The following is an 18,995-nucleotide window of genomic DNA, read 5'->3' on the forward strand; positions in this document are numbered from 1 at the left end:
ACATCTCGGGTCAGGTGGTTTCCCTGCCTAAAACTCTTCAGGACTCCATTCTACTCTCATCGTAACAGCCTTAACAAGCCATCTGGCCTTGCCTGTCCCTCCAGCCTCAGCTTTTGCTCTTTTTCTCCCTCACTTCTTGTGCTGTACAGAGCAATCCTATGAACTTTGTTCCTAGAACCAGTTCTTCTACCTGGAACATTCCTGCACAACCTTCCTACTTAGCTAAGTGTGTATATGTATTATGTATACACACACATATACAAACATGGACATTATTTTCTGAACTATTAAAACATCTTGCCCCTTTACCCATAACTACTTTAGGATGAATTTCCTAGGACAAGAACATTTTCTTATATAAGCACAATATAATTATTATAATAGGGAAATTTGACATTATAAAATACTATTACTAATCTTCAAATCATTTTTAAATTTTATGGCTTGTCCATTTATGTCCTTTATACCTATTTTATCTCCCCCAGGCCAGGATCCAACCCAGGATCACACATTACATTTACTTACCATATCTTTTTAGTCCGTTTTAATCAGAAATAGTTCCTCTGCCTTTCTTTGACCTTTGACATTTAATACCTTTAACATAAGCTATTTATTTTGTAAAATAATCCCCAGCTTGAGGTTTCTCAATGTTTCCTTGTGACTACCGTAGAAATGATGCCATGTCCTTGGTACATCATAACAGGAGGCACAGAATGCCTGGTTATACCATATTGGTGATTTTGCTTTAATCTCTTGGGTTAAGTGGTGCCTGCCATGTTTCTTTACTACAGTGATTCTTTTTTTACCATTGTAATTAATAATTTTGGGGAAAGATACTTGGAAACTATGGAAATACTCAGTTCTTCATCAAACTTAAGTCTACTTGTTTGGCATCCATTTTACATCTGCTTTATTTTTAAGAAAGCTTACTTTACAGTGTGAATAAAGAGAAGCAAAGAATATGATACAAAAAATGAACTTTTTAAAGCACCCCACCTAAAATACCTGCATCTCCCGTATCAATCCAGTCTTCCTTTTTGAAGCCCTTATTACCTAAAATTGAGAGAAGTCTGATATGTATGGCGTTAGCCATGGCAAGATTTCTCGTTTGCATTTTCAACTCTATTCATGAATTATCTTTTCATTTCCTTTTCTTTTACAATAATAAAAAAATTCATGAAAGGGATATTTTTTTATAACGAGAAAGAAGATATACAATATTATTTCTGGCTTACCATATGTCATAATATTGCTTTTGGTCACATTATGATAGGCATTATAATTGCATTTGTTTTTTTCATGCTTGCTATAAGGGCTCACTTAAGACTCTGAAGAGCTCTTCTGGATTGAAAATCACTTGGATTGATTAAACTCATGAGGAGAATTATGATAAGGGTCAGATCATATGGGCATCAGGAAGGTAAAATATTACCATTTAAACTAGAAATGGAACTTTTTTTCCTTTAAAGAATCATATTTTCAATGACAGGTGAGGTTGCTCATTGTAAGATTAATAATAACTGATGTTCATTTGTCCATTTATTCAAAAGAAAATCATCCTGTGAGCCTAAGTGAGAAGCACCATTATATATAACTTCTCACAAAAGATGTCTTTGAATAATATCCTTCAGGATATCCTCATTTTATTTAATAAATAAAATATATATTTTATTTATTATTTATTAACCTCTCTTCATACATGTAAGAATGGCCAGAGGGAAACTTGATGGCTTGCTTACAGGTTCCATTAAAAGAGCTCAGGAACTGGAATATCCTAGATAAAGCAGTATTTGTCCCCCATCTAGGAGGATCATCTGAAAAAGTGCTCAGTTTCAGAAACCACCAAATGGAGTTGGAGAGGAAGGAAAGGAAACAAAATGACATTCTGTACAGCCCCAGTCACCTCAAGCCAAAGTTTCCTAGGAAAGAAATTGTCTTCTCCGTCCCACCTATTACTCTCATTTGAGGTTCTGACCACAAACAAGGTTCTCCAAAATATCAGTACCAGAAAATTTTAGAGCTAAAGAATACCTTCCCCTTTACGATACGGCTCAGCATACTTTTATGTACTATGTAATTTATTCCTTACAAAAAGCTTGTGAAAAAAGAATAAGACGAGTTTTCCTCATATTACAGAGAGGACACTGAAGACTGTGAAGGTGAAGGGACCGCTCAGTTTTAGGAACAAGCCACAGAGAGCATTCTGACCTCTGGGGGTCATAGCCCACAGGGCCATACTTTTCCTGATAAGCCTAACAAGGTCATCAGCACGCTCCCCGGATCTTAAACCCTCTCATGGTACTTATCAGGGTGCTAGTTGTATATTATTTATATGATTATTTGCTTTATGTCTCTCACTCTTGAACATATGGTTTATGGGGATTGAACCTATTTGGCTCACATTGTATCCCAGAATCTACCTTGAATGGATAGGTGGACAAGTGGGTGAGTCAGTATACCACATATTTTCTTCTGACCATGGCAACTTCCTGTGTCTGTTTTCAGACCGTAGCTTGCTGCCAGAAATGACCTTCTCAGTGGACTCATCTTGGCAGCGGTGGCAGTGGCGAGTCAGAGATGGCCTCCCCCAGTCTCCATCAGAAGCCACACCACTGTTGTCCCAAGATAAAAGGAGGCAAAGCTACAACCTGACACAGCAGCGGGTCGTGTTCCCCAACAACAGCATGTGCCACCAAGATTGGGCCGAGGTCTCCTGGAGATACTCCAGCAACAGAATCTGCACGACCAAATATACCTTCCTCACCTTCTTGCCTCAGAATCTCTTTGAGCAGTTTCATAGGTACACAACTTCTTGGCCAAGTAATATGTGCTTTAACCAAGTATTTGCCAGTATTTCTTTTTTTTTTTTTTAAAGATTTTATTTATTTATTCATGAGAGACAGACAGAGAGAGAGAGAGGGGCAGAGGGAGAAGCAGGCTCCCAAGGAACAGGGAGCCCGATGCGGGACTCGATCCCAGGACCCTGGGATCATGACCTGAGCCGAAGGCAGACGCTTAACCATCTGAGCCACCCAGGCGCCCTTTGCCAGTATTTCTGAAACAAAGATGCTGCCCTCTGGGCCACATTGCCTTTAATACCCAAATGCATAAACCTTGAAAAAACTTGTCATTCATTTGCTCATTCATTCATTCAATAAATATTAGATTCTACTCTGTGTTAGGCCATGCATTAGCTGCTAGAGATACATGAGGGGAAGAAATGAGAGAGATTGTCCTGACTGTATTTTCTAGTGAAAGAGACATTAATTTTAAGAATTATATAAATTGATATAAAATTAGAACTTAGATAGATACTTCCAAGGAGAGGTATATGGTGATCTTAGAGTGAATAAGAGGGAGATCTGGCCTAGTTAAGAAAGTCAGAAAAGTCTTCCCGGAGGAAGTGATAATTGAAGTATAACCTGAAAGAAGAGAATGCATTAACTGGGTAAAAACAGAAGTCAGGAAGGGAGCCAGGGGAATGTTCCTGCCAACAGATCTTCATGTGCAAAGGCATAGTGGCAAGAAGGAGCAAGATGCACTTGGAAAACTTAAAAATGTAAGCCATAATTTCAAGATAATACATGCAAGATCATCTTTTATTTATAAAGCAAAATATATCAATAGATATCATCCTAAATTTTGTAATTACTATTACAAGCTTATCATTTATTGAGCAACTATTATGATTGAGAACCCTCTACTGTGTATGTAACAAATATTATCCTTTGTAATATTTATATGAGCTCTTTAAAGTAGTTAGTACTATTCCAATTTTATACATGTTGAAACAAGCTCCAGAAGGTCACACAACTAGTGAACAATTTGAGTTTGAATATATCTGGGATTTGGCTTCAAAGCACTTACCATAATTCCAGGTGACACTGAAAGAGAATGTCATTTTAGTTAGTAAGGGCCAACAATAGGGAAGAAATAGTGTGGAAAGTATATTTTCCTCTCCATGGTTTTCACTCACACTTCGCTTGCTCCTTCCAGGTGGGCTAACCTCTATTTCCTGTTCCTGGTGATTCTGAACTGGATGCCCTCCATGGAAGTTTTCCACAGAGAAATCACCATGTTACCATTGGCCATTGTGCTGTTCATCATCATGGTCAAGGATGGCATGGAGGACTTCAAGAGACATCGTTTTGATAGAGAGATCAACTGCTCCAACATCTGGATATATGAAAGGTAAGAGAAATAATTCTTCTGTTTGCTTTCTTGCCAATAGGATATGCAAACTCATCTGCATTTCAAAGGATTGGTCTCTCTTCTCACATTTTATTTTCTTAAGTTCACTTAATTCAGTGATTCTCAACCAGGGCAGTTTTTCCCAGCAGGGAACATTTGACAATGCCTGGAGACATTTTTGGCTGCCATATAGGGAAGGAATTTGCCAATGGCATGTAGTAGATAAAGCAGAAAGATGATGCTAAACATCTTACAATATACAGGGTAGCCCTCCACAACAAATGATGTCAGTAGTGCTGAGATTTAGATACCTTAATTTAACATGTGTAAACACTCAAATTATTAAATACAAGAATATTCCATTATTAAGAGTAGGGTTGAAACCTCAAGAATTGATGTCTAGAATTGACTGGATCATCTTGGGATACCAAGTTTAAGAGCAGCTCTTTGGAGACTGACAGGCAGTGTCTCCCAAACAAGAAAATGTGTAACACTTTTAAAGCATCTGAGGCTTCTTTTTTTTCTCTTTAAATTTTTTATTGTTATGTTAATCACCATACATTATATCATTAGTTTTTGATGTAGTGTTCCATGATTCACTGTTTGTGCATAATACCCAGTGCTCCACGCAGAACGTGCCCTCTTTAATACCCATCACCAGGCTAGCCCATCCCCCCACCCCCTCCTCTCTAGAACCCTCAGTTTGTTTTTCAGAGTCCATCATCTCTCATGGTTCATCTCCCCCTCCAATTCCCCCCCCTTCATTCTTCCCCTCCTGCTATCTTCTTTTTTTTTCTTAACATATATTGCATTATTTGTTTCAGAGGTACAGATCTGTGATTCAACAGTCTTGCACAATGCACAGCGCTCACCATAGGACATACCCTCCCCAATGTCTATCACCCAGCCACCCCATGCCTCCCACCCTCCCACCCCTCCAGCAACCCTCAGTTTGTTTCCTGAGATTAAGAATTCCTCATATCAGTGAGGTCATATGATACATGTCTTTCTCTGATTGACTTATTTCACTCAGCATAACACCCTCCAGTTCCATCCACATCGTTGCAAGTGGCAAGATCTCATTCCTTTTGATGGCTGCATAATATTCCATTGTGTATATATACCACTTCTTCTTTATCCATTCATCTGTCGACGGACATCTTGGCTCTTTCCACAGTTTGGCTATTGTGGACATTGCTGCTATAAACATCGGGGTGCACATACCCCTTCAGATCCCTACATTTGTATCTTTGTGGTAAATACCCAGTAGTGCAATTGCTGGATCGGATGGTAGCTCTAATTTCAACTTTTTGAGGAACCTCCATACTGTTTTCCAGGGTGGTTGCACCAGCTTGCATTCCCACCAACAGTGTAGGAGGGTTCCCCTTTCTCCACATCCCCGCCAACATCTGTCGTTTCCTGACTTGTTAATTTTAGCCATTCTGACGGGTGTGAGGTGGTATCTCATTGAGGTTTTGATTTAGATTTCCCTGATGCCGAGCGATGTTGAGCACTTTTTCATGTGTCTTTTGGCCATTTGGATGTCTTCTTTGGAAAAATGTCTGTTCATGTCTTCTGCCCATTTCTTGATTGGATTATTTGTTCTTTGGGTGTTGAGTTTGATAAGTTCTTTATAGATTTTGGATACTAGCCCTTTATCATTTGCAAATATTTTCTCCCATTCTGTCGGTTGTCTTTTGGTTTTGTAGACTGTTTCCTTTGCTGTGCAAAAGCTTTTTATCTTGATGAAATCCCAATAGTTGGTTTTTTTAAAGATTTATTTGTTTATTTTGAGAGAGTGAGAATGAGAGAGAGAGAGAGAGAGCACATGAGAGGGGGTAGGGCCAGAGGGAGAAGCAGGTTCCTCGCTGAGCAGGAAGCCTGATGCGGGACTCAATCCCGGGACTCCAGGATCATGACCTGAGCCGAAGGCAGCCATTTAACCAAATGAGCCACCCAGGCACCCGCCAATAGTTCATTTTTGCCCTTGCTTCCCTTGCCTTTGGCGATGTTTCTAGGAAGAAGTTGCTGTGGCTGAGGTCGAAGAGGTTGCTGCCTGTGTTCTCCTTTAGGATTTTGATGGACTCCTGTCTCCCATTTGGGTCTTTCAACTATTTTGAGTCTATTTTTGTGTGTGGTGTAAGGAAATGGTCCAGTTTCATTCTTCTGCAGGTGGCTGTCCAATTTTCCCAACACCATTTGTTGAAGAGACTGTCTTTTTTCCATTGGACATTCTTTCCTGCTTTGTCAAAGATGAGTTGACCATAGAGTTGAGGGTCCATTTCTGGGCTCTCTATTCTGTTCCATTGATCTATGTGTCTGTTTTTGGGCCAGTACCATACTGTCTTGATGATGACAGCTTTGTAATAGAGCTGAAAGTCCGGAATTGTGATGCCACCAGCTTTGCTTTTCTTTTTCAACATTCCTCTGGCTATTCGGGGTCTTTTTTGGTTTCATACAAATTTTAGGATTATTTGTTCCATTTCTTTGAAAAAAGTGGATGGTATTTTGATGGGGATTGCATTGAATGTGTAAATTGCTCTAGGTAGCATTGACATCTTCACAATGTTTGTTCTTCCAATCCATGAGCATGGAACGTTTTTCCATTTCTTTGTGTCTTCTTCAATTTCTTTCATGAGTATTTTATAGTTTTCTGAGTACAGATCCTTTGCCTCTTTGGTTAAATTTATTCCTAGGTATCTTATGGTTTTGGGTGCAATTGTAAATGGGATCGACTCCTTGATTTGTCTCTCTTCTCTCATGTTATTGGTGTATAGGAATGCCACTGATTTCTGTGCATTGATTTTATATCCTGCCACTTTACTGAATTCCTGTATGAGTTCTAGCAGTTTTGGGGTGGAGTCTTTTGGATTTTCCACATAAAGTATCATATCATCTGCAAAGAGTGAGAGTTTGACTTCCTCCTTGCCGATTTGGATGCCTTTGATTTCTTTTTGTTGTCTGATTGCTGTGGCTAGGACTTCTAATACTATGTTGAATAGCAGTGGTGATAGTGGACATCCCTGCCGCGTTCCTGGCCTTAGGGGGAAAGCTCTCAGTTTTTCCCCATTGAGAATGATATTTGCTGTAGGTTTTTCATAGATGGCTTTTATGATATTGAGGTATGTACCCTCTATCCCTATACTCTGAGAGTTTTGATCAAGAAAGGATGCTGTACTTTGTCAAATGCTTTCTCTGCATCTGTTGAGAGGATCATATGATTCTTGTTCTTTCTTTTGTTAATGTATTGTATCACGTTGATTGATTTGCAGATGTTGAACCAACCTTGCAGCCCAGGGATAAATCCCACTTGGTCGTGGTGAATAATCCTTTTAATGTACTGTTGGATCCCATTGGCTAGGATTTTGGTGAGAATTTTTGCATCCATGTTCATCAAGGATATTGGTCTGTAATTCTCCTTTTTGATGGGGTCTTTGTCTGGGTGGGTGTCAAGGTAACGGTGGCCTCATAAAATGAGTTTAGAAGTTTTCCTTCCATTTCTATTTTTTGGAACAGTTTCAGGAGAATAGATATTAATTCTTCTTGAAATGTTTGGTAGAATTCCCCTGGGAAGCCATCTGGCCCAGGGCTTTTGTTTGTTGGGAGATTTTTGATGACTGCTTCAATTTCCTTAGTGGTTATAGGTCTGTTCAGGTTTTCTATTTCTTCCTGGTTCAGTTTTGGTAGTTGATACATCTCTAGGAATGCATCCATTTCTTCCAGATTATCTAATTTGCTGGCATAGAGTTGCTCATAATATGTTCTTATAATTGTTTGTATTTCTTTGGTGTTGGTTGTGATCTCTCCTCTTTCATTCATGATTTTGTTGATTTGGGGCATTTCTCTTTTCTTTTTGAAAAGTCTGGCCAGGGGTTTATCAATCTTGTTAATTTTTTCAAAGAACCACCTCCTAGTTTCGTTGCTCTGTTCTACTGTTCTTTTGGTTTCTATTTCATTGAAGCATCTGAGGCTTCTTGTTTTTAAAACTTAACCAGTAGGTTTTAGGACCTAGAGTTGGCACACCTGTTCTTGGCTGCCTGAGTGGAAAAGGAAGATCCCCGTGGGTGACGTCGGTATTCCAACAGGAGGAGTCTCAACAGGTAGAAGGAAGTGGCCTGGCAGGTGTACACCTGTTCTCTGCAAGCTTTTTCCTTGTCATTTCTCACCTGGTGTTTGTAAACCAGCTTTTTATTTTTAATTTTCCTTTTGAAAGAAGAGAGAAAAATTTCCAGCAGCAAAGGCAAGTAAAAGATGTCAGGGACATGACTCACTGGCAGCTCAACAATGGAACTGATTAGGGAAAATACTCTTTTACGGGGAACTCATGTGCCGTGCTATGAGAATTAAAGAGACGGATTGAGCAGAGATGAGAAAGGAAGGGAAGAAAAGGTGGAAAAGGAAAGAAGACAAGAAACGAGTGGTAGTCTCCAACCTGCCCTCTGAAGGACGGTCCTACAAAGAGAATCCCAACAGGCATTATTGTGGAAATCAAATTAAGACCAGCAAGTACACTGTGTTGTCCTTCATACCCAAGAACATCTTTGAGCAGCTACACCGCTTTGCCAATCTCTATTTTCTGGGCATTGTGGTTCTGAATTTTGTCCCCGTGGTCAATGCTTTCCAGCCTGAGGTGAGCATGATACCTATCTGTATCATTCTGGCGGTCACTGCCATCAAGGATGCTTGGGAAGACCTCCGGAGGTACAAATCTGATAAAGTGATCAATAACCAAGAGTGTATCGTCTATAGCAGGTAAAACAAAACCCACTGGGGAATCTTGTGGGCCTAGCTCTGATCTTTCTGTGGCTGTTGCCACTACTGCTACTGTTTATAGAGGAGATGGATTAGGGAGATAGAATTATTTTATTTCAGTGAAGCTGTTTAATTCTCCACAGTCAGAATTATGATCTAAAACAAAAAACCAGATTTAAAAAAAAAAAAGGCTTGAATCTGTTGTTTATTTTTTTAAAGGATTTATTTATTTATTTGTTTATTTATTTATTTATTTGAGAGAGAGAAAGAGAAAGAGTGCAAGCAGGGGGAGGGAGAGGGACAAGCAGATTCGGCACTGGGCACAGAGCCCAAGGCAGGGCTGATCTCCCAACCCTGAGATCATGACCTGAGCCAAAAACGAGAGTCACGCACTTAACAGACTGAGCCACCCAGGCACCCCTTGAATCCACTGTTTATTAAAATTGAGGTCTTTATTATGTGGCATTTTCTTTGGTGTTTCAAATGTGTTTAACATTAAGAATTTTGCATAAATTCTCATCCACTGTTAGTCCAGTGTGACTATGAGCACACTGGAGCATATTTGGAGACCTTTGGACAGAAGAGGCATCACTGTTTCTCAGGAGATATATAATAAATGCTCAATACGCAAGCTGCAGTTGCTTTATTTTTCAAACGTAAAACTCATGTTAGCTCCATCATCAAGGCTTTCCTTAACATTTCTCTTTGATGTTGTCCCAACAAAAGCAAAAACAGTGAACCACCTGTCTTGCCACATTATTTAAAGTAATTTTAGACATGCTGTTGTTTTACAAAGGTTCCATTGAGGGTTGTTAGGGAAAGGACATTCTCTTGGTCAGCCATATCCATATCCTTCTCTAGTGAAAGAGAAAAAGATAAGAGTTACTGTAGGTCTTAACTTTATGACTGCACATGTAGCCAGCAAAGAAGCAATGGAGTCAAGTCTGGGCTTACAGAGCAACTGCCCTGACCGAGCGCTTTCTGGGCTAGCAATCCGAAGCCTTTGATGATTGAGTCCCTAGCAGGGGAAGGCTTGACTTCTTGGCAGATAAGGAAATGTCCATCTCTTTCAAGGAACACCATCCCTCTGACTTTATCAACCCCAACTCAGCGGATGTTCTGCAGTCCCTCTGGTCACTCTTAGAATGAGAGGGGCTGGCTTCAAGGTGTGCACTGCAGCCATTTAGGGGCTTCCTTCAAAGGAGGTGTTATCTTCCCCAGGGACATGGAGGGTGACCAACTTGGAGCTGGCTGATGGAAGGGTTTATTAGAGACCATTGAATACACAGGACTCATTTATCTCCAGGGCACCTCTACAAAAAACTCAATGCCCTCACTCAGCATCAGATGTGCTTCTGTTCTCTGTGCTTGCAGGGCCACTGTTGCATGTCTAAAAAGTTCATCTGAAGCGTGCGCGCGCGCGCGTGTGTGTGTGTGTGTGTGTTCAGCTAAATCTAATTGTCTGGATTGTTGTTAGCACACTGAACACCTAGAGATGAGATTTAGTCATTCCTCGCCTTTGAATAATAAAACTATAAAGAGAGGGAAAATAATTGTCAGGTTGCCTTTCTTTGAAGAGACTGTCAACCAATCCACCCCATCACTCTTTGTTTGCTACTTTTCTCCTTTGTTGTTTTTCTCAGAGAAGACACACAGTGGTGAGCCAGGAAACTGGTTCTTTAGGGAAGAATGAGTGTGGACCTCAATTAGCCTGATCCTATTCTCGCTGATCTGCCAGAAACCCTCTGCCCTAAGCCTCCTAGAATCATGGGCCTGTTCTTGGGGATAATCTCAGTGTTGATCAGACCCTAGACTGACCTGGGCTGGGAGCTGGTCTGACATAGGCCAGGCTGTTGTTCTCTTCTCAAAATAGCTTCCAGGGAACAGCGAAAAACTGAGGTGACAGCAATCCTAGCACAAAGAGACCTTGGTCCACAGGTTCACTGGCAGCGAGGGACATGAGAGGTTTTATAGTAGCAGTATTTCCCAAAGTGTATTCAGTGGAATAATAGTGACAAAGAGATGGTCCCTGAAAAAAAGACATTCATGATCAAAAAATAATATATTGGCCCTCCAAACCCATGTTCCATGAGGGAACTAAGAAAAGAGACACAGTAAAGAAATCTGCCCATCCTTAACTCAGTGTTGTTCCAAACTTATTTAACCTTGGAGATTTATTCTAACATATATTAACATCTCAGTTTGGTGAATTTTACCTTCTTCAATATAGCAAAATAATTGACTACAGGGCCAGGCAAGAAATTGAATGATTGAAACAGACTAATACAAAAAGAAAAGATACAAAAAGAAAAGCAATATTATCTGTGTACTAATAAGTGGGAACTGATCTTCAACATCAGTGCTAGGATGAGCTAGGGAATGGTAAGCACTGTGGCAAACAGGGAGACCCATGTTCTCATATCAGGAAGCAGAGCTGGCCACCATGTGGAAATATAGATCTAGTATTGCCAGATTTTCTGAATTTTATTAAAGGAACTTAGAAGTTAATATTTTTATTTTAAATAACCTGATATTTAAATGAAATAATCTAATACAACTTTTTCAAATACTTCATGCCTATTTTGTTTGGCCTGAAGTTCTTATTTTGCCTGTGAGCCCCTAATTTGCAAACTTGGCTTTAGCATCTAGTCCTAGGAATCTGGAGTCTCTGCAAAATAATAATTACATTCTTCTTTTGAGATTCATCTTCAGTGAGAGAACCTCTTAACGTCTTTGGGCAGGGATGGGTTGTGACTTTGAAGTGAGAATGCAGGCCTGGTATTCAGTAGGTCTAAACTTAAGGCCCAGATCTGTGACTGACTACTAATAAGAGTTTAGAAAAGTCATTTAAATCTCTGGATCTCAGTTTCTACTTTTGTAAGACTTGGGAGTCAGACTAGATCTTGTCCTGTAAAATGGGCTCTGAAAGAACAGAATCTACAACCAAAAAAATTTGAGAAATAGGACATACTTGATGTTTCCCTTGAATCTAACAATGCACATCAACATAATAAAAGTCCTAGGAGGACCCTCCCTAAGTAACCTGTCCAATTTTGTTTAACTCAGTTTGTCTGCTGAAATACTCTCTGCCGTAAAGAGCAGAAACCAACTCAAATTTAAACAACAAACAGACTTGTTGGTTTAAGTCACTGCAAATGTTCTGCGGTGGGCAGGTGATCAGGTATAGTTCAGTCTGCATTCTAGATCTAGCGCTTAGCTGTACTCTTCATTCAGTCTCCTCTGAATCATCTTGGTCCCAGGCAGACTTCCCTCATGGCAGTGAAATGGCTGCAGCAGCTCTAGCCTTCCTATCTACATGTGGTAACTCACAAAGGGAAAAAGAAAGGCACTTCTGGGAGCATTCTTGCAAGGTCAAGGAAGCTTACTTTCCAGACCCTTCTCACACCTCAGTGACCCTGATGGGTCACATGCCCATCCCTGAACCAATCTCTGTGAGCAGGAGATGGGATTATGCGAACTAAATTTAACTGGACCACAGTTTAGCATGAAGACAATTTCCCTGAAAGTATATGTGCTAGCCAGACAAGATGTAAAACCCAATGTAAAAAATAATAATAATAATAAAGGTAGTTTCTAAGAGAAGGGGGAACAGATATTGGAGAGGCCACCTCTGTGTACTCAATACCATCATCTTAAAATATTTTTGAGCCTAGACTTTTTGTAAATGGCTTTGCACATATTAACAGGAGCATATACTCTTGGGGATATTCTGTACTATGTATCAGTAAGGTTCTTCCAACTCTGAAGTGGATTGATTCTATCAAAGACCCCAGAATAGGAAGCTAGGAAATTCCAGATAAGTGTCACTTTATTACCTTAATTGATGGATGCTGAAGGACATTTCCTTTTGCCAAATATCAATGGCACACGATAGGATGTCAGGCAAAGAATACAAGATCCAAGAGGACAATTTTTGTTTTTTGAGAACAACGTAAAAGCTTGTAGCTCAAGCACTAGGTCTATTCATTTTGTCTCAGATTCACACATTTGAGAAATGATGCCTGTGTGTGTGTGTGTGTGTGTGTGTGTGTGTGTGTGTGTGTGTGTACACACATATACACAGGAGTGTAATTGAATACTAGGGCCCTTAGAATTTTGCTCAACCCAATCCCAGGCATCATGCAGCCCAGACTTGTTTATACTGTGAGAGACTCCTTTTGCAAACAGCAGAAGCCTTGTTAACAGAATTACAATCCTGTTAGAGCATTTTCTTTTAATATAGCAACTGTGCTTGTGGTCTAAAGGTGACCCATTAATCAGATTTATGGAATGACTTCAAGAAGAGATTAGCTTCAGAATTGTATTAGCTTGCTTTCTCCCAGGGCTCAGTTTAATGAATCTAGGAACCATACCCAGCAAGAGATTTCTATCCTTCCATTAGTAGGCTTAGTAAATTTTTATTGGTATTCAGAAAACATCCAGTAAGGAAGCACGGGTGTGAACTGAGGAGATCTGTGATGGGGTTCGTCCCCATATTATAATGAAACTAAAGCCCTCCAGTGTCTCAGCAGCAGCTGAGCACTCATCTGTTCCCAAATGTTTATTCGAGATCTAGTGGCCCTGCGTATATCCCAGGGGCTCTCAGTCCAGTGATCACAAGGAACTTGTAAACAGCCACAGTGTCCCATGCCTATGTACAAAGGGCCATAGTCATTAAGGGGATGAGGTGATGCATCTGCCTGCAGAAAACATCAAGGTCCAGGGAGGGCTTCCCTGAAGAGGTGACATTTCAAGAGGCATCAGAATATGAGCAGCATTTAAACAGGCAGAGGGAACACATTTTAGCTCATAGCCTGTTCATGTGTCAACTAAAGGTTGTATGTGTGACTTCTGCTGGCATCAAAAGACCAGATCAAGAAATGTCAGAAATTTAGAAGAGTGGCTCAGATTAGAAATTTTAAAATTCTGGCTCTTTTACTAATACTTCCTTGGAAGTCAGGTGGCTGCTATAACAGATGCTACAGGAGAGTAGCCAGTCTTCTGACAGCACAGCACAGAGGGCCTGAATTCCCAGCAGTGGCCGGCTCTCCTGGGAAGAAAGGAGCCTGGCCTGCAACCTGTTTTTATTTGTATGTCAGTCGCCTTTCATGCCAGAGCCCTCATTGGAAAGCCTGAGAATGCAGAAACCAGAAGTCCTGATCTGGGTCTGCCGCTACCAGTAGGACACCAGTGAAGCCACTAAAGCAGTTGGGGCCCCAATTGCCTCATCTTTAAATAGTGATCATAATCTCTACGGTATATTTTGTGAAAAGACGCACAGTTGACATGCAAGAGGGTTTGAAAAGAATAGAGCTATAGAAACGACTGTACAATGTGTGCCAAAGGAGGTTGAAAAATGAGTCTCAACAATGGCATTTAAAATGTGACCTCTTACTGGATGCTTGGCATCAAGGACTTTGGCATCAGACCTATAGGATTGTCCCAGAACTGCCACTCCACTACAGCTGGGACTATATGTAGTGACTCAATCACTTGAGCCTTCCTTGCAACCTCTGTAAAGTGGGAACAGTACTAGCCCCTAATTCTTAGGGTCCTGTGGATGGAATGAGATCATCTTTATAAAGATGTTTATAGTTTTATAGTTTATAGTTTATAAAGTTTATATAGTTTTATAGTTTATAGTTTATAAAGATGTTTAAAGTTTAACTCCCTGTCTGCACCATAAGTAGTACTAAGTAATTGTTTTCTTAATTTCCAGTGACTTCAACTCTAATTTTTTCACTGCCAGGCCCAGCCTGAGTCTTTAACTTTCATGCTACACTGTCCACACATGCAAGGGAGGAATCACTTATTTTAGTATTGAAAAACAAGGCTCTGCTCTCTCATTTCTATTCTCTGTGGCAGAATTTGAAACCTGAAATTAAGAAACCCCTCTGGAACCTAGCCCCCTTTCCCTCTCCTCCCTTTTCACAGCGTACCTGACCACACCCACACCAACACTTATATTCAGGCAAAGGATCCAGATGGCCTCAATTAGCCCAGAGCCGAGGGCACTTTGTCCAACCCAACTTCTAACATAGAGCAATGCATTAGAATATCTTATTTGTGTAGCTATTAATAAGGCAGCTGTTTGGGACCTATTTCACTATTATTTCCTCTAAATAACAGCTCTTGGAGAAACCCAAAGGAGATGAGATGGTTGATAAGACAGAATTCAGGCTTTGCCAGGGTTATTCTAACATCAAGACACATAAACACACCTTCACTCTAAAACTATCTCCCCAGGTTGTTGTGGGTACTAAATGAGAGAATGTATGTAAAATGCTTAGCATAGTGCCTGACATTCAGTAGCATTCAGAAAATGTTAGCTAAAATATTGCTGAAGAGAGTTCTCTAATCTTGATAGCCAAGAGTTACCAGGAGCTTGGCCCAAGAGGATTAAGGAAGAAATGCCACTGGCTGCCATTTGAAACCACATGAGAGAATACAAACTCTTTAGATAAAGAACTTGAACTCCAAGCTCTTGAATGTAACAAAATGGGCCTAAGGGAAGAATCTGAAAAATGCAGACAACAGAGAAACATCTAGTGTCATCTGAAGCATGACCATGAAAAGCACCCCTGGCAGGAGTTTACAGATCAGCAGCCCATTGCGTCCATCCCACACATCTTTGCTCTGCATTTGGCATCAGCAAACTAGGCTCTGCTCTGAAGCGTCAATTTTACAAGCACCCACCCTATTCCCACTGCCTCCCCGGAGCTCACAGAAGGCCATAAACTATTTGGGCCAATTCAACTTGTCGTTTCAGGATGGAATTCATTAGGTCTTCTCCAAAACTCAATGGATGGAGGAGTCATAAAACAAGAACCCAGGTGTCTCTGAAGCTCTGCCCTCATGTCAACAGGCATGATTTATATTTTGGCAGGTGAGGATTTATAGCCTCTGTTAAGGAGCTCACAATTCTAAAAGGTGAGGCTCCTATTGTCAACCCAGCTCCAGTTGTTTAGGTCACCAGCTTCTGAGGCTTCATCTGCTTCATACCTCACTCCCAAACAGAACCAAGAGACCACATCAAGCCACGAAGCTCCCATGGCTGTCACTTACATGTCCTGGTAGACACACCAATGTCACCTTAGGCGAGTTAGATAACCTTTCTGGGCCTGCTTTCTCATCTATGAAATGGAGATAATGGTAATAATAAAAGTTGTTTCATTATTAGGCAGCTAAATAGTAATGTAGCTTAAGTGCTGGACTGAAGGTAGATAAGCATATTGTGTTGTGTTGTGTTGTGTTGTATATTATCAGAAGTCTCCTCTGGTGAGTCCATAACCAAAAGAGATAGATTGGATGTTAAAATGGCTAAAGGTTAGGAAAAGCTTCCCTTCTGCTGCCTCATGTTCAAGACAAATCTACACAGAATCAGTTACTAAATATTTACCAAACACTTCCCCATATGCCAGTGATCCCCACCAGACCCTATGTAGGAACAGAAATATAAGGCTCAGGGGTCATCCTAGCTCTCCACAAGCTTATTACATTGTTGAAAGTAAAAGATACATCAGTTAGGAAATAAGACCACACTATATCAGGAAATGGGGCAAAGAGTGGTGCACCACTGATGTTCAGCGCCCAGCCATGAAGTGAAAGGTAGCATTTGGATATGCAGAGGCTCGAGGAAGGGCATTTGGGGTAACATCTCATGCCTTCAATACCTCCAGGCTGCTTCTCCTTAATCTGTGAATGTGACCTTGATGGATTGCCCTTGTGAGTCTCTTGTCCTCAAGCATGGTGTTTCCATGGCCATCACTGCTTTGTGCTTTTCCGTGCTCATTTCTGCTTTCTGTGTGTGACAGTCACGTGCACAAAGAGGTCAAGGAGTGGACTACCCCTTGGAGCTTCAGTACAAAGCTGGGACTCTCAGTATAAAGAAAGACTTTAATAACAAATGTGACTGGTTGTGTGAGGCCTCGTTGGCCTCTAGGTGAGGTCACATTAATACATATACCATACCCCAGGGATACTTAGCCCCAAACTGCTGATTTGGGACATGTCCTCCCACCCTAATTTCAAGTCTCCCCAGATATGCCTAAGCATCCTTAGATAGAGGGAATATCACAGTGTCCCCCAGTATTTCCAGCCAAGGCAGAAATCAAGGTACCCTACTATTCCTCTGGCCTCCACTGTCCCCTTCTGGTACTTTTCTTAGTCCTATAAGCCTGAAGCCCTTTCACTCTGGTCTGTAGCTGACAGCTGGATGCAGAGGGCAAGGAATAGCCAGGCAGGGGGCACTCATGACCCAGGCCCAGGCTGTCTTTAATGTAACTGCTTTAGCTTCTGTTCCATCTCCTAGAGCCAGGTCAGGGACAGAGGCCACACAACCCTTTATCCCTTTGTCCCTTTTCAAATCTTCTATACCCTCTTGCCAGTTTCCTCCCCCGGGGGGGGGGGGGGGAAGAAAAAACACCCCATTCATATGAGATGATAAAAATAGACTTACACTGTCTCTATTCTACTGTCTCCACAGCGGTATCCCTGTTTGCTCCAAGCTAATAACAACTACAATGATAATCATAGCAGCAGTAAACGCCATTTGCTGTGCAGTCATTAAACACTTCTCATATATTATTTTAGTTAGCTCTCACTATAACCTATAGAATATATTTTAGTTGTCCTATTTGACAGATGAGTAAATTGAGGGTCAGACAGTTAAGCAGTGGATTCAGGGCAACACCACATGTAAGAAATAGTTCCAGGTTTCAAATCAGGCTCACCTGACTCCAAAGCTTATAACCACTCTCTGGTACTGCCTCTATGTTGACACACCACTGGCAAAACAATTGGGCATTACAAGGATTCCTGAGCCCGCCACAGGGCCCTGGTTCTCTTCTTTGGCACGATGGAAAGGGTAGAGGTTCCAGTGCAAACTTTGTTACTGTGTACCTTGGCCAGGTCACTCCTAGCCTCAATTTCCTTACCTGAATAATAGGAATAGAACTGAAAATCCATCAAATCCCTTCAGTCCTGATTTGTTGTTTGTTTGTTTTTTATTAAGACTTTATTTTTTTATTACAGCAGTCTTAGGTTGGTTCACAGCAAAATTAAGGGAAATGTACAGAGATTTCCCATATACCCCTAGCCCCCGCTCAGGCATAGCCTTCCTCATGATCAGCATCCCCCATCAGGGTGCTACATTTGTCACAATACATCATAATCACCCAAAGTCCACAGTTTACATTACAGCTCACTCTTGGTAGTTACATATTCTGTGCATTTGGACAAACGTATAGCGACATGTTTCCATCACTGTCGTGTCCTACAGAATCATTTCACTGCCTTAAAAATCCTCTGTGCTCTGCCTTTACATCTTTCTCCACCCCACCCCGTCCCAACCCCTGGCAACCCCTGATCTTTTTATGTCTCCATAGTTTTGCCTTTTTGGAATGTCACATAGTTGCAATCAAACAATATGTAGCCTTTCATATTGGCTTCTTTCACTTAGAAATGTGCATTTAAGGTTCCTCTCTGTCTTTTTGTCGCTTGATACCTCATTTGTTTTTAGTGCTGATTAATATTTTCATTGTTTGGATATACCACAGTTTGTCCATTTACCTACTGTAGGTCATCTTGCTTGCTTCCAAATTTGGGCAGTTATGAATAAAGCTGCTTTAAACATCCATGTGCAGGTTTTTGTATGGACATAAGTTTTTAACTCCTTTGGGTAAATACCAAGGAGCATGATTGATGGATTATGTGATAAAAGTATGTTTAGTTTTGTAAGAAACTGTTGAACTTTCTTCCAAAGTGGCTGTACCATTTCACATTCCCACCAGCAATGAATAGGGGTCCTTATTGTTCCACATCCTTGCCAGCACTCAGTGTTGTCAGAATTCTGGATTTTGGCTGTTCTAATAAGTATGTAGTGGTTTCTTATTGTTTTAATTTGCATTTCTCTGATGACATATGATCCAAAACATCTTTTCATATACTTATTTGCCAACTGTGTATCTCCTTTGGTGAGGAGTCTGTTCAGCTTTTTTGCCCATTTTTTAATTGGGTTGTTTATTTTCTTATTGTTGAGTTTTAAATTATTT

General features: G+C 40.7%; 1 protein-coding gene across 3 annotated transcripts in view; it reads left to right on the forward strand.

Moving 5' to 3' along the window:
• The first annotated feature begins 2,513 nt into the window (after positions 1-2,513).
• The window catches only part of ATP10B (ATPase phospholipid transporting 10B (putative)), a 125,784-nt gene continuing 109,302 nt past the window's right edge, over positions 2,514-18,995 (forward strand). Inside the window, exons 1-2 of one of the 3 annotated variants that reach the window (XM_028106505.2) lie at positions 2,514-2,800; positions 3,997-4,191. In XM_028106505.2, the coding sequence (XP_027962306.1) occupies positions 2,526-2,800; positions 3,997-4,191 (470 nt within the window). In that variant the 5' untranslated portion in view covers positions 2,514-2,525. Of the gene's footprint in view, positions 2,801-3,996; positions 4,192-8,557; positions 8,944-18,995 lie in introns of those variants that run through there. The other 2 variants (XM_088023477.1, XM_088023478.1) reach the window with 2 other exon arrangements.

Source organism: Eumetopias jubatus, unplaced genomic scaffold, assembly GCF_037043125.1.
Source record: "Eumetopias jubatus isolate StellerSeaLion01/CBP00866 unplaced genomic scaffold, mEumJub1_p1.0 scaffold_5, whole genome shotgun sequence".
NCBI classification, from domain to species: Eukaryota; Metazoa; Chordata; class Mammalia; order Carnivora; family Otariidae; genus Eumetopias; species Eumetopias jubatus.